Source organism: Calliphora vicina, chromosome 2, assembly GCF_958450345.1.
Source record: "Calliphora vicina chromosome 2, idCalVici1.1, whole genome shotgun sequence".
In the NCBI taxonomy this organism is placed as follows: Eukaryota; Metazoa; Arthropoda; class Insecta; order Diptera; family Calliphoridae; genus Calliphora; species Calliphora vicina.
This window is the reverse complement of record NC_088781.1, coordinates 76,802,728-76,818,303: the sequence shown is the minus strand read 5'-3', so window position 1 is coordinate 76,818,303 and position 15,576 is coordinate 76,802,728. Positions and strand designations below refer to the sequence as shown.

Here is a 15,576-nt window from a genome sequence, read left to right as displayed (position 1 = left end):
ATTGAACAATGGTTAGAAGAATTCGAAGACTGTTCATGTGCTGTGAAATGGAACGACCTTCAAAAGTACATATACGCAAAACAATTGTTGATGGGTGCTGCGAAGACTTTTGCTAGAAGCGAATCGGGTATTAAGGATTGGTGTTCCCTAAAGCAAGCATTGAAGAAAGAATTTGGAAGAAAGCTGTCATCGTTGGAGATTCATAGAACATTGGGAAATCGGAAGAAGAAGTCAGGTGAAACATTGCGCGAATATCTTTATAGTCTGCGAGAGATTGGAAATCCTATTAGATTGGACGAACAGAGCTTAATTGAATACTTCATAGATGGGATAAGCGACTATAAGTCAAACAAGGCTATTTTGTACCAGTCAAGGAACTTAGACGAACTTAAGGAGAATATCGCAATTTATGAGAAGATTAGTGCATCGGACTCATCAGGGTCAAAGGGGGCACGACCCAAGAGTTTTTTGAAGAATGTGACGGAAACCAAGGATGAAAGACGATGTTTCAAGTATGGTGATAAGGGACATTTGTCTAGTGCGTGTGCAAGTGCCCAGGTAAAGTGCTTTAAGTGTCATGGTTTTGGACATAAGTCATTTGAGTGCGGACAGGAGGTCAAGAAGGAGAAGAACGAGGATAAAAAAGGAAGTGGAGGCGGAGGAAATGGCAAGAGCACCAATAATGTTCATACGTTGTCTGACGATATAATTATTCCATCAAGAAGAATATTTAAGGACATCTCGATTTTGGATAGGACAATTTCTGCTTTCGTCGATACTGGTAGCGATATTTGTGCTATTCGTTGCGATAGCCTATTGATTTTAGGTGAGTTTGATCTCAAACCGGATGTGAGGACTTTGGTCGGAATAGGTGGAAGGAAGATTACTACGATGGGTAATTTTACTGTTAAGGTCGGTATGGATGAGGTTGAAATGGATGTAACATTCCATGTTTGTAAGGAGGGTGATATTTTGTATTCCGTTGTGTTAGGGAATGATATTTTTGATGAGGTTGATTTGGTTATTGATTCGGATGGAGCTAAATTTCGACATAAGGGGCGATCCGCGAAAGTTGAGGAAGTGAATGATACTGGGAATGACAGTTTGATGGCTGAGCTGCAAAGCGAGTGTGGTGATAAATTGGACGCTCAACACTTGGTGAAGAATATTGAATTGGAGAATTTAATTGGGACGTATGAACCAACTAGAGCTGAAGATTGCTCGATGAAGATGATGTTAAATGATGAGATTCCCGCGGCACAGATGCCGAGAAGAATGTCATATACGGATCCAATTTTGGTAGACGAACAATTGGTAGAGTTGTTTAAGGAGGGCGTAAATAAGCCGAGCTCTTCGGAATATGCTGCACCAATGGTATTAGCTGCAAAAATAGACGGAACCAAACGACTATGCTGCGATTACCGTAGACTTGATGAGACGAAGGTAAGGGACGATTTTAAAGTGGTTGTAACTGATGATGTTATACGGTGTTCGAGGGGTGTAGAGGCATTTAGGAGGTTAGAATTTGATTACATTTCTTCGGTTTTTAGGGAATTGGTGACTGAGGGATCGATGATGATTGACACGAATGATCGAGTACTTCTCTCAGGGAATGAAGAGAAGGAAATTGGGATGTTACGAGGAGTATTGAAGGTCTCGGAGCTAAACGGACTGGATATTGAATGGATGAAGTGTCAGTTTTTGAGAGGGAAGATTGATTTTCGTGGTTGTATTGTGGAGTTTTTAACGGCTAGACTTTTGGATGGATCGATGATTTATGTATTGAGTTTGAGGTTCAGGGCGATGACATATTGTGCTTCTTTCGCATTAACGATGAGGGAACAAAATGTTCTGCCGAGGATGTCTAGGAGTGATCTATTTTTACTGGAAATTTACTACGAGACGGAAAATAGTATTGTTTCGGGGATGAGATGTGTGGATGTATGGAGTCGAGCGCAATGCCCTATGATTGGGAATTCTTTCAGGTACCGTAGTGTGAGGAGGGCACGACCCCAGGATGAGCGTATAAGGGAGGTTCCAATGATTTTAAACAATGTTTTGAATATGAGGATTTGCGATGATTTTGATGTTGGAAGTTTGTTAGGTGATCTAATTCTACGAAGGTTGCATGAATTGCGGATTCGGAAGGAGGAATGGTGGATATTTGATAGGGGAAGGGTTCCGATAACAGCATATGACGGTGGTGGATTGGTCGCCATTAAGCGCACACGATTTGGTGCTGGAATGAAGTTGGAACCGAAGTTTCTTGGTCCTTATGGGGTGGTGAAGGAGCTTGACCATGGTCGGTATGAGGTTGAGAAGGTGGGAGATTCGGAGGGAAGTAGGAAGTGTACGACTGTGTCGGAGTACATGAAGAGATGGGGACAACATTCGGGACGAATGTGAGGTCAGGAATGGCCGGATGTAGGATTGGGACAGTTAAGGACAAGACAGACAGACAAGGGTTAATAGACAGAAACAGGGAGACGGACAAACACTCATTTATCTATGGGAGAGAATGAGCTTAATATGTTTACATAGTGAACAACGGACAGACAGGGAAAGGTAGTGAGTTTAGTTTTGAAGTGACGTTTGAACGGTGAAGTAAAAAGTTTAGTTGACCGCAGAGAACAAAGCGGCTGTTTATTTTAGTTTTATTACATTAGTTTTACTTATTTTTAAGCCTGAGCCATTAACTATTAAATAAAATGGATTTAATTTAAACATTTAAAGTGTTTTATTTTATAAAGAAAAAGGAATCGACAAATTCCTACATATAATATAAAGTCCCTCATTTACAATAACGGTGCAAACATTGATATTAACCCTTAAGAGCACTAAATCTAAACCTAAATCTCACTATAGCGTATAGTATACGTTGGACGTATCTTATTTGAAAAACCAAAAAATTTTCATATTTAAATATGAAAACGTGTACGAATGAAACGTTCGTTACGCAGGATTTGCCCATATATCTGACCTTTGACCTCGAAGCGCGTCCCGAAATCGTTGGCCGATTTGGCTAAAATTTTCAGCAATTAACTTTTAGACCTAGTGTCACAATATTCCACGCGGCACTCTTTGAAATCTAAAAAAAAAATAAAATCGGCTGTCACCCTAATCCACACACACACTAATATTGATAAAATTCAACACATCTATTGGGTACTATGCATTTCATGTTTTCTAACATGAATATATTTTTTCACAAATACAATTGGGAAAATCTGTAAAGGTAGTTTAAAAGCACTTTTCATTATCTTTATTTCGCACTAGGTACTATAGGTAGTAGGATTTGGTCACAGTGTCCAATCCCTCAGAGAACACACATATGCGAATTTTGTACATCACTCAGAGAGCTAATATATAAGAATTTTTTTTAATATTTCATATTTTCTAACATGAATATAATTTTTCACAAATACAATTTAGGTTTCGAAAAATTCAAATAAAATTCGAAATATATAAAGTTGAAGATAATGAATAGTGCGTTTAAACTGCATTATCCCACAGCGATTTCTTTTATGAGACATTTTTACTGTCATATATACAAGCACAAACATAATTTTTTACAAAGAATGTATGGAAAAAAACTTTATAGAAATTAAAAATTTACTGTAAGCAATGTATTTATTGTAAAATGTTATTAAAGATCTTAAAATTTTACGCAAATATGCCTTATGAAATAACGCTTATTCTGAAATCCATATTGTGATTGTCCTGAACATTAGAAAGAATATAGGTTTCGAAAAATTCAAATAAAATTCGAAATTGAATGAGTTTCGAAAAACCGTTCTGTTGAATTTATATGGGGTTTATAACGTATTAATTTAAAAAATTTCCGAAAAATACAAAAGTTCGAATATTTTTGAACTTACACCAATACGACTTGCCTTTTACATGATACTAATGTCACAGATGAAAGAAAGAAAAGTCTCTTGTTGCGTATTTATTCACGATATTAAATCGGCTTCTTCCTCAAGACCCATCCCACCACCTCTTCATCTTATCGGAACTGTAAACGGAGCAGAACTTACGCGAGGTGATTTGCATTCAAGGGATGTCCTCGACGAGATAACGATCCTTACCAAGCACTCAGGTATATGGGCCGCCAATTTTCGGGATTCGCCAGTAGCCTGTGGTTCATTTTCGAGAATAACCAAATCGTTTACTTCGTATACCGTGGGGGTATTATGCTTGTTGTCGAATCGCCTTTTCCATTTTTCTCTCTCCTTCTCGATATTATGGGCTGCAAGTTCACGTTTCTCTTCAATCGTTGCATCATTCTTGGCAACACACTTGTCTTGAACAGTGGCAATAATTCGGTTTTGGACCAATTCAATTGGTCTATAATCAAATACGAGTTCATTCGGACTAAAACCGGATGTATTATTCTTTTGGGAATTAACCGACCATTGCAATTTATGCAATTGAAATCAAAAATTGCTAGCACGGGTTTACTGCAGAGTACATCAACAAGTTTCTCAAAAGCTTCCTGTTGCGTACTACCCCATACAAAATTTGACTCTTCATCAGTCTCAATCAGTTAGCGGACGTGATATATTATTTCGAATTTTCTTAAGAATCCGGTAAGACCCAAAAATCGTCGGACCTCAGTGACGTTCGATGGGGGTTTAAAATTCTTGATGGCGCTTATCCTATTGTCCCCAGGTGCAATTTTATTTTTACATATTCAATGTCCAAGGTACGAAATTTCCTCGGCAAGAAAATTGCATTTTTCCATACGAAGGATATGACCATTATTTTCCAATATCGTTAAGAAACATTCCAATCGTTCGATACCCTCTTCAACATTTTTGCTCGGAATTATGACATCGTCAAGATAGGTTAAGACTTCACCAGGTTTCATTAATCGTGCCACACGATTCATTATCGCTTGAAAAACGGCGGGGGCATTTACTAAGCCAAACGGCATACGGTTAAATTCATAATGTCCGCCCGTGGTTGCGAACACTGTATACTTCCTCGAGCCCTCGGCGATTTCGATTTGGTGATAACCAAGAGTGGAAAAATATTCGTTACCAGCGAGTAAAGAAAACTGCTCATCAATTATCGGCATTGGATAAGGAATTTTCTCGGTTACTCGATTCAACTGCCTATAGTCTACGCTTCCTTTTCGTGCCTATAGACAAATGGCATGCAAAAATGTAGAGCAACTCAGAAATTAAAACAAAAAATTGTAAATTTAATGAGCTTTATATACCCTTCACCTTCGTGAGAAGGGTATATATAAGTTTGTCATTCCGTTTGTAATTTCTACATTTTTCATTTCCGACCCTATAAAGTATATATATTCTGGATCCTTATAGATAGCGGAGTCGATTAAGCCATGTCCGTCTGTCTGTCTGTTGAAATCAATTTTCTGAAGACCCCAGATATCTCCGGGATCCAAATCTTCAACAATTCTGTCAGACATACTTTCGAGAATTTTGCTATTTAAAATCAGCAAAATCCGTCCATAAATAATGGAGATATGAGCAAAATTCCGAGACAACCTCTGAAAATTTCATTAAAAAACACAATGTATTGCATGCTTTGACAAAAAAGCAACAAAACGTATGTTTTTGGATGTGCATGCTTTGCGTATTTTGTGTTTTGTTTCTTTTGACGTTGTTGTTGTTTTTATACAACTAAACGTTTGTTTGGTTGTGTGTTGGTTTTTTTGACAAAAAAGCAACAAATCGTATGTTTGGATGTGCATGCTTTGCGTATTTTGTTTTTCTTTTGTGTTTTGTTTCTTTTGGCGTTGTTTTTTATACAATTAAACGTATGTTTGGATGTGTGTTGGTTTCATTGGCTTGCGTATTTTGTTTTTTCTTTTGGTGTTTTGTTTCGTTTGGCGTTGTTGTTGTTTTTTGTGTTCTTGATAAATTTAGGATGCTGTACGCTGAAAGTGGGCAATGTACATACATACAGTCAGCGTCTAAAGAAAGTGTACAACTTGTTTTTACATTTAAAACATTTTATTTACATATTAAAAAACTATTTTTTCTCCAGTTGCAATATATAAACAAAAAACTAAACTAGTTCAACTGCAACAAAAACAGTAACAACAAAACCAAAAATACTCCATTTTTAACGCGTCAAAAGAAAGTGTACAGTTTAGGGAAATTAGAAGAAAAAACGTGTTTAGTATTTTATTTGACATCTTTTGAGTTTTAAAACAGTTTCAAGCCTCCTTGGCATTGTTTTTACCAATTTTGATGTCACCGATGTTGGGATGTTGAACCACTCTTCCTGCAGGATTTCGTGTAGAGAGTCATTGCTGGTAATATTTCATTTTCTGATCTGTCTGTCCAAATGCTACCACAGATGTTCAATGGGATTAATGTTCGGTGACTGTGGGGGTTGTTCCAGTTGTTTCGGTGTATGATGGGTTCCATATTTTCTATAAGAATGTTTAGGTAATCGGTTTTGCTTATCAAACTATCAATAAATATGAGTTTTCCCATGCCACTTGCCGCCATACACCCCCACACCATCACCTAACCACCACCATGCTTTACGGTGGATAGTACATTTTTTGGTCGAACTCTTGATTTTTGCTTCTCCAAATTATACTCCTTTTTTTACTTCCGAAAATCTCAAACTTGCTTTCGTCCGTAAACAGCACATTATTCCAAAACAATTTTCTTGGTTTTTATACCTGTTTGCGAATTCTCGAAGTCGCTCTTTATTTCGTTTTAAAATGCGGGGTTATTCTCTCGGAACTCCACCATATAGAGCATTTGGGTGTAGCGCTCAGCGAACCGTACTGTTACTAACTCTAACTCCAGACGAATCTGTTAATTCTTCGCATAATTTTACTGCACTTACTGTGAATACTTTCTTCACTGCTCTCACAATCGATCGTATTTCAAGGTTGTTAAGGCGTTTTGGTGTTCCGGCACGTTGCTGATCTTCTAAAATTCTAAATTTTGTTGTTTGTCTATAATTTTTTTTACAGTATTATCGCTTCTTCCTATTATAGAGGAGATTTCACGTGACGATTTGCCTTCATTTTTAAATTTTATGACTCACTTTCTTGTTTCAATTGCAGTTTGTTTTCCCATTTTGGTTTTAAAGTTCTCGCGATCAAACAAGAAAAGCTACTATCTTAAAATCTCATGAGACTAGCAGCAAGATCCACAAAAAATTATAATCTAGGCAAAAATAAAGAATAACAATATATTTTTTTATGTAGCTAGAAAAATCTTATTGCAATTCTAAATGTGTACACTTTTTTCTGACGCGTTAAAAATGGAGTATTTTTGGTTTTGTTGTTACTGTTTTTGTTGCAGTTGAAATAGTTTAGTTTTTTGTTTATATATTGCAAGAGAACAATTAAATATACTAGAACTGGAGAAAAAATTGTTTTTTAATATGTTAATAAAACGTTTTAAATGTAAAAACAAGTTGTACACTTTCTTTTGACGCTGACTGTATATACTAATTATAAAAAATAATAATGCACCCACAACAAAGGTGAAGGGTATATAAGATTCGGCATAGCCGAATATAGCACTCTTACTTGTTTATATTGGCAGTTTTGCATTTCTTATTAAACAAGAATATAATTTAAACAATTATGGAGAGACAAGGAATTAATAAAATATATGCATAAAATGCACATTCCAAGAAATTATATGAGTTTTTTTTTCAAAAAGTTTCGCATATTGTTTTATTTTTTTCGTAATTTTTCAAATTCAACAATAGTAATTTGAATTTTTTCTGTGAAATCCTATTTCTTTTTGCACAGTGTCTTAAAGATAATTTTATGTAGCAATAAATGAGACATCACTTGCAGAAATCGCTTTATATTTGCAAGAGTTATTAAACTTTTTCGAAAAAATTCGAAAAAATTTGCCTTGAAAATTAAAAACTGTACAAATATTTTTTTTATAGTTTTTTATTTTTTTTATTCGTATGCGCTGGGGGAGAAAATACTAAAAGAGGTATTAATGAAAAGTTAAATAACTTTTACAATTTTCATCCGATTTGAAAAATTAAAACCATGTTTTGTTAAGAACTAAATTTTCCTATACATTGATATAAATTTGTATTAGCTTTCATATCAAAATAAGCAAAAACTGACTGAGTTGACGAACATCACTGATAACTGTTTTTTAGAATAACTTCTAAATTTGAGGGCGTTTCTGAAATTTTTTTGACACAATTTCTAATGTATTCAGCGAGACCTATAAATCTAATGAGAAAATACATAAAAACACCTCTTTTACTTGTCTTAACATTTCAATTTTATACAAAAATTAAAAAAAAAAAAAAAGTATTTTTAAGCGTTCATAACCTTTTTTATAATGATTCGCTTTTTATGTTTGAAAATACAAATTAAAGCTTAAAGTCCCACCTATTCAACAGAGAAAAAAATATTACAGAAATACTCATCCGTTCAAAAGTTACAGATTTTTGATCCGAAAATGACCAAAATTGTCCACTGTGCAACGTTCCTTTCTTTGCGGTTCGAGACATTTAATTGAATAGTGACCGTAGCCAGAACAATTAAAACATTTTTACATTTTTTAATTGGAGTATTGTTGCTGTTGTCGGGTTTCTTCGAAACTACAGAGTTACAAAACGATTTTTCATTCGACGGCGTTGACTTTTCTGCGCAGTTGCACCAGGTGTGGCAACTTCGTTATAATTGCAATAAATATTTATGTCACGATACAATTGGTTGCAAATTGAATATTCGTTAGAGATCTTACGTCTTAAATCGGAGTCATTGATACCATTTACGATGTGTCTGGCGATAACAGATTCTGGTATATTACCTTTGGTACCAAATGCAAACATTCTGAAGTAGTATTCTTGCGGTGACTCATTTACTCGGCGCTTCATCTGAGACATTTTTATATGTACTAGGATCGCCTGGTGGTCAAAATTCGACCACTAATAACGAAATTATACGGTTACTTTTGAGTATACGGAAAAATATTTTTCACTTTTGTGTACAAAAAAACACGTGTATTTAGATGTGCATAAACATGTTGTTGTTGTTTTTCAAGCAAATTTAAAACGCTTTTAACCACTTTTATAGAAAGAATTTTAAAAAAAATTATATTGTGCACATCTAGAGAAAATAACCTTTTAAACCATAAATGTTTCATCAATATTGGTGAATAAAAACACACTTAAAAGAGTACCACAAAAAAACGTGTGGCCTATTTATATATAAGATATCGGCGACGTTGTCGACGTTGGGAAAATCTTGTAGAAATTTCCGTACGAAATCTTACCAAGACAAGAATACAATTTGAAGGGAGTCGACCCAATATTTAGCGGACCATTTGCATTTTCTGTTGCACGGCGAATATTAACGATTGGTCGCCCCAGCTGTAGGCTGCTTTGAGAGTTTCGACGCGTTTAACAAATTGAGATGAATTTACGGATTCATCTGACTATGGATTGAATTCGGGTAGAATCGATATCATTTCACGTACATTATGGGTTCGTAGAAAAATTATGATTAAGTACTGGCGGTATGTACGATGAACACGGCTGTTGTATGAAATCATTGTGTGATGGCGGAACTTGTTGTTCAGACGGTAACGTTTGCACGGAGCTATCGGTTGATTATTCTGCATACGATGCAGCGATTATTGATAATTAGTTGATGTTACCCGTGCTGGTAACGACGGCTGCAACGGCTGGTGTACGGCTGCTAACAGATGATTCGGGTAATACGGGTCGTATGTTTCCGTGTGAAACATTGTAGGAAAAATCACGCACTGGAGACTCAGAAGGCGACGCAAAAGTCTGTAACGTGGATGATGTATCAGTCGATTCGAAATGGGCAGATTGTACTCGTAAGTCAGCAATCGTTTTTTCCAACAACGCAATACGATCATTCAAACCAGGTGAATTGTGTTTCTCTTCGAGATGTTCAATTAATTGATGCTTCTTACCGGTACTCGGCAGACCGGCTTCCTTGCATATCGCTTGTAATTCATTAACGGTTAAACTATGAAAATTTTCCATGTCGTCAGCGTTCTGCGAAGTTCTTAAAAATCCCACTTCTGAGAAAATGTCACAGATGAAAAAAAGAAAAGTCTCCTGTTGAGTATTTATTCACGATATTAAATAAAACACTCTAGGCGTAATTTTAATAATAAAATAAAAGTTCACGTTTATTCCATTTACGTATAAATTAAAAGATTAAACAAAAATATAAAATTAAGACGCGTTTTGTCAGGACGTGTTTTGTACGTATCAGAGAACGATTTGAATGCTCTATTTTGTGCTTTTGAATGCATTCACAAAAAATGAGCCTTTTGTTGGCAGTATACATTAATTCTGTATAGCAATGCATGACATTATTCATAAAATGGAGTACAACGAAAAATGATGCATGTATTGTAAAGTAATATAAAAGTAAAGTAACACTCCCAAAAGCAACGAATACTTAACGAATGGTGTGAATGGTTTTAATGCTGATAGAATGAATTTACGTACATGTTAAACGTTATACTGTACATAAGTTTAACTTAACATATTGGTGCTGCACAGTGGTATAGAAAAAAATAGAGGGAAATAAATCTTCTAGACGCTTAGTCCGATTTCAATAAAATTTTACGTGCACAAAGAGGAAATATTTTCGAGTTTAAGTTTTGAGTTTCGACCTCATGGGCCCACACCTCGGGTTTGTTACATTATTCTATTATATTTCTTCGTTTGGGTTCCGATTTTCAAAAAATTACATATAAAGAATCTCCTTGTCATAGCTACCAATTATCTCTTATAGCTTTAGGAGATATTCGCATTTTAAAATTAAATTTTCAAAATTTTTACCCACTTTACTCCAGTTTTTTAATAAAATCGGGACTAAATATTTCCCGATTTTCTACATTTTTATTTTATTGAACTAACAATAAATGTATATGTTAAACAAAAAAAGAATTGTTTTAAAATCATGACCGACTTCAATGTTATATGCATTTTAATTTAAAAAATTTAAAATACTAATTCCGTTAGATTATGTATATACACAAACTACATATGTAAGTAAATACACTTTTAATTTTTGTGTGTTTTCCGCAACTTTTCAGGTGCGACCTTTATTTTTGAATTAAGAAACTTAACTAAACTATTTATTTTAACATTCTTCAAATTAAAATTAATTACTGCTAAGTAAGCAATTTTAGTTTTGCATTTTTAAAGTGAAATTAATAATTGCCAAATAATCGAATTTTTTTATTAGTATTTATCACATAATAAATGCTTCTTTAATATTGACACTGCAGTTTTATTATTTCGTAAAAAACAAATAGGTTAACGAATGTAACTTGATACTTATTTTGCAAAGACAACCCAACAAATGTTTTTGTGGTTAATATGTATGCACACAAATGTCAACGAATACTTAACGAATGGTGTGAATGTTTTTAGTTTCTTTCATATGGCAATCAGAAAAACAAATCTGTTTACGCATAGCTCGGCACTTTTTTGTTATTGTCGATTAAAGGCAATGCAGTAGCAATGAATTTATGAATGGACAGTAAACGTGAATGTTTTCAATCCGTTCTCTGGTACGTATCAAACGACAGACTCTACAATTCAATTACAACTGACCGTTGACTATTCAAAAATATATATGCACAAAGCAAAAATAATAAAAACGGGGTCGTCATATCAGTGATGCCTACTTTAGAGTTGACACCAATATTTCTTGTTTCCTTTGAGCGAAATATGAAACAATTAAAAAAAAGGGCATTATTATCCTTTGATGCAGCTAACCCCGAGTACAAACATTTTAAGAAATGGTCTCCCTAAACAAACAAAACTTTAATATTAGGGAACATCCCACCATACAAAATGGGGCAACCTAGTGCACATGCTTATGATTTTTTTTATTAAATAAAAACAAAAAATTATAGTAAAAATACTTACGTCTGCATCAGCAAGTCGTGGAGGTAATCCTACGACAAATACCAAATTTTTTTGAACAACACGAACATTTGCCAAATGTTTACGATTTTCAGTAATTTTCTGCTTTCGCTGCTGATCTCGCTGTCGTTTCTGCGATTTGAAAGCAATCATCTTAAAAAATAATAAAAACCCTTGATTAGTATGAAGTAAATACATTTTTTTTAATTATCAATTATATAATAATAACACTGTGCTAGTTGAAAAAATTGCCAAGCGGGGCACTCGGTGGGTTAAACTAAATATTTCTAATACGATTGCACAGATTAAAAAAACTGTTAAAATTTACTTAAAGGTAACTTTATTGCGAATTTCGCAAATTTTGGTGGAAAATGGAAAAAATAAGATTAATATCATAATTACGATATTTTGGTTCTAATTTTATAGATAACTGTTCAATAATTACAAAATCTTTGCCAATAACTTGTAACATAAAATTTTTTGACTTTTTGTCGAACTTTTTTACTTGGTGAAGAACAGCTGATGCTGTTGTTAAATGAGTTAACAATAGCTTCAGCTATTTTTATATTTACAGTCGACTTTAACGTCAAAAGTATATTTTATCTTGTCTATGGTAGACCTAAAGTCCACTGTTAAGTAAAGTCGACTTTATTTCTCTTAAAAAATACTTTATTTCTGGCTATGATTATGGGCCATAATCTTTAGAGGTCAACTTTGCGACTTGCTTTTTAAAACCATCAAATCACTGTTAGTAATAATCTGGCGTAAAGACAATTGTCACTTAAGTGTCTCAAAGTAATCTATAGTGTAGCCACTTTAAACGATAATTAGTAGTGCACTTGTCTGTAAGTTATCCAATAGTATCAATTGACCCTATGATTAATACATGCAAGTGTTAAAATAACTAGTCATGTAGCTAGTTATCTAACTAGTAGGGTATTCGAATTATTCGATTTTTCTCTAGTTCGAATAAAACGAATAATTTGAATAAGAGATTTCAACTTGTTCGAATAATTCGATCACACGTTTAAAATTAATCGAATTATTCGAATAATTTAAATTTTTTTCAAAAATTAAAAAATGAATTTTTGATGTCGGTTAAAGAAAAACAAAAAATAACGTTAAAGTTAACAATTCAAGTATTGATAATGTTAAAAAAATCATTCGAAAACAAAGTACATCATTCAATTTTCAACAGAAATATTCTGATCAGAATAACTCCCGAACAATATACAAAACAATTGACTAGCAAACACTTAAGTTTCCCTTTGGATCTATGATTTAAAAAACTTGAGCTAGTTGGACATGATCCTGAATTATACAATAAAGGAAATTACACAATAAAGGGAATTACACAATAATGGGAAAATGGTCCAAAGTTTGATATCATTTTCAGTGAACGTGGCTAAATTGAAGTCAGGCAGTGCATGATTGACGCATTTACAAATACGCAAAAAGTTTATTACCATGTTAGACAAAGATGTCCAACGATGTTTAACATCATGTATAAGACGAACTCCTTGCTTTTCTTGCAACAAAACGTTAGTTTGCAATATTTGTGTTTATCATTCGATTTATTAAATATTTTGCAGCACTTACGTACGCGGTTAATAACATCACTTATATATATATATATTAAGATCAGATTATAAATGTCATCCTTAATATCACTTTCGACGACCGATTCAAAATCACATTCTCCATCATATTCAACTCCACTTTAATCAAAGTTAATATTTTGATTATTAATTGCGATTCTTCTAATATTTCGCCAGCTAAATAACAAATATTTTATTCCGTACCTTTTATTTTCGTTGGTTCAAGTCCTAAGTTAAAAATTTTGAAAAATTTGTTTATAGAATTGTAACTTCTTGCAGTAATATTTATATATTTACTAGCTGAACCCGGTCCGCGTTGCTGGCCATTACAATAATTCTGTTTTATATTGCATCTCGATTTGAATATACAGTGTCGGACAAAAAAAAGCGCGGACTCCCCCGACCTGACATCGCACCCGAAACACTGATTATATTTATGAATTCACAGGGGATATAAGTTTATTTTTTTTATTTACTCGGGAGCAAACCACATACAAAACATGAATTTTCCAAATGTAAGCCAGCAATGGTCAACGATTGGCCTTATGCTTTGTCGTTGGAAATCTTTAGTATGCGTGAAATCTTACGTCTTCGCATTTTAATCTGCCACCGATGATTGTTGCCTGAATTAAATTTGGTGAAAATTTTTTGATGGTCAATCGTGCGCGTTTATGCGGAGAAACATTATCTGTGATCCAACCTTCAATGTTTCAGTAGCATAATTGAGGCTTGTTCTTCGTTCAGTGCTGTGTCAATCGATTTGTATTTCATTGTTTCGCCAGTCAGTTTCAATTAATTCGCTCATTGAGCTTGTTGACATCATCATTTTTTGGTACCAATTGCACGTTCCCACAGCCAATCCGAATTTTTATAGTCGCTTGTAAGACTTGTGAATACCTTGTCGACAACTGATTGAATATTCATTTGCATTTGGCAGAAGTTCTGCGGGAACGAAATCTAATTTGTCGACGTTGTTTACTATATTAGTTGTACTTTCGGAAATTTTGTTTATCATCGGTTGATAATATAAAAGCACTTTTATAGTACAATGTTAACAGCGGCCTACTTGTTTTATCGAACGATATGAAAATTTGGTATGTACCGGACATGTTACACCAAATCATTCGCTTCAGAGTACACCACTGTGAATTAAAATTTTTAGAATGATGTTAAGCAACGATATTAAAAACATTTATTTCTCGAATGAAAAAATAAAAATTATTTTTTGACAATTTTTTTTTTCTGGATTTTTTTAACTTTTTTTTATTTGCAAAAGTATGGCCACAATTACTGACCTTGAAATCATTAGTGGTATAGTGTAAAAATTTGATTTTACCACGCCCTCCGCCCACAGACCGAAAATAAAAAATCTGAAGATTCACTGAAAATTTGATAAAAATCAAAAAATTCACATAAACCATATACAGACAATCCCCAACGTACCCTGAAATTTTGGTTGAAATCGGTCGACCCGTTTTCGCAGTTAGTGGTGACATCAAAATGTACACTTCTTTTTATATATAAGAAGATAGAAGGAGCTATCGGAACACTCATCTATCCTGATCGAAAGTCCCTTTGTCTTTAGTTATTTGTCGAATTTCAGAAACAATACAATTTTTGTGAGTCATTATTACACCCTTCGCCATGAGTGGCAAGTCTACATTTTTCATTTGCGACCCCATAAAGTATATATATTCTGGATCGTTATAGATAGCGGAGTCGATATAGCCATGTCCGTCTGTATGTTGAAATCAACTTTCCAAATCCCCTAAATAACTTACAAACATGATTGATACATCAAAATCTCCGGAATTCCGGCTCGAGATATAAGCAAAAAACCCAAAAACCCATGTATTTTGTTAGTGTTTCATGAAATCATGTACATACACTTGGCTGCATAAGTTTGCGTACAAGAACGAAAATTAAAAGTATACTCTAATTTTGGATATAAAAATAAACGCTACGCATTTGAAATTTTGTATATAAAACTCTTAAATATTTAAGAACACAACTGCATTGTAAAATGCATATTTAAGAATCAACAAAACTTATAAGAATTGAGTCAAGCTGCTAA

General features: G+C 33.9%; 1 protein-coding gene across 1 annotated transcript in view; it reads right to left on the bottom strand.

Moving 5' to 3' along the window:
• The window catches only part of Cnot4 (CCR4-NOT transcription complex subunit 4), a 391,020-nt gene that overhangs the window by 266,864 nt on the left and 108,580 nt on the right, over positions 1-15,576 (bottom strand). The window contains exon 4 of the mRNA XM_065499894.1: positions 11,908-12,057. Within this exon, the coding sequence (XP_065355966.1) occupies positions 11,908-12,057 (150 nt within the window). The remainder of the gene's footprint in view (positions 1-11,907; positions 12,058-15,576) is intronic.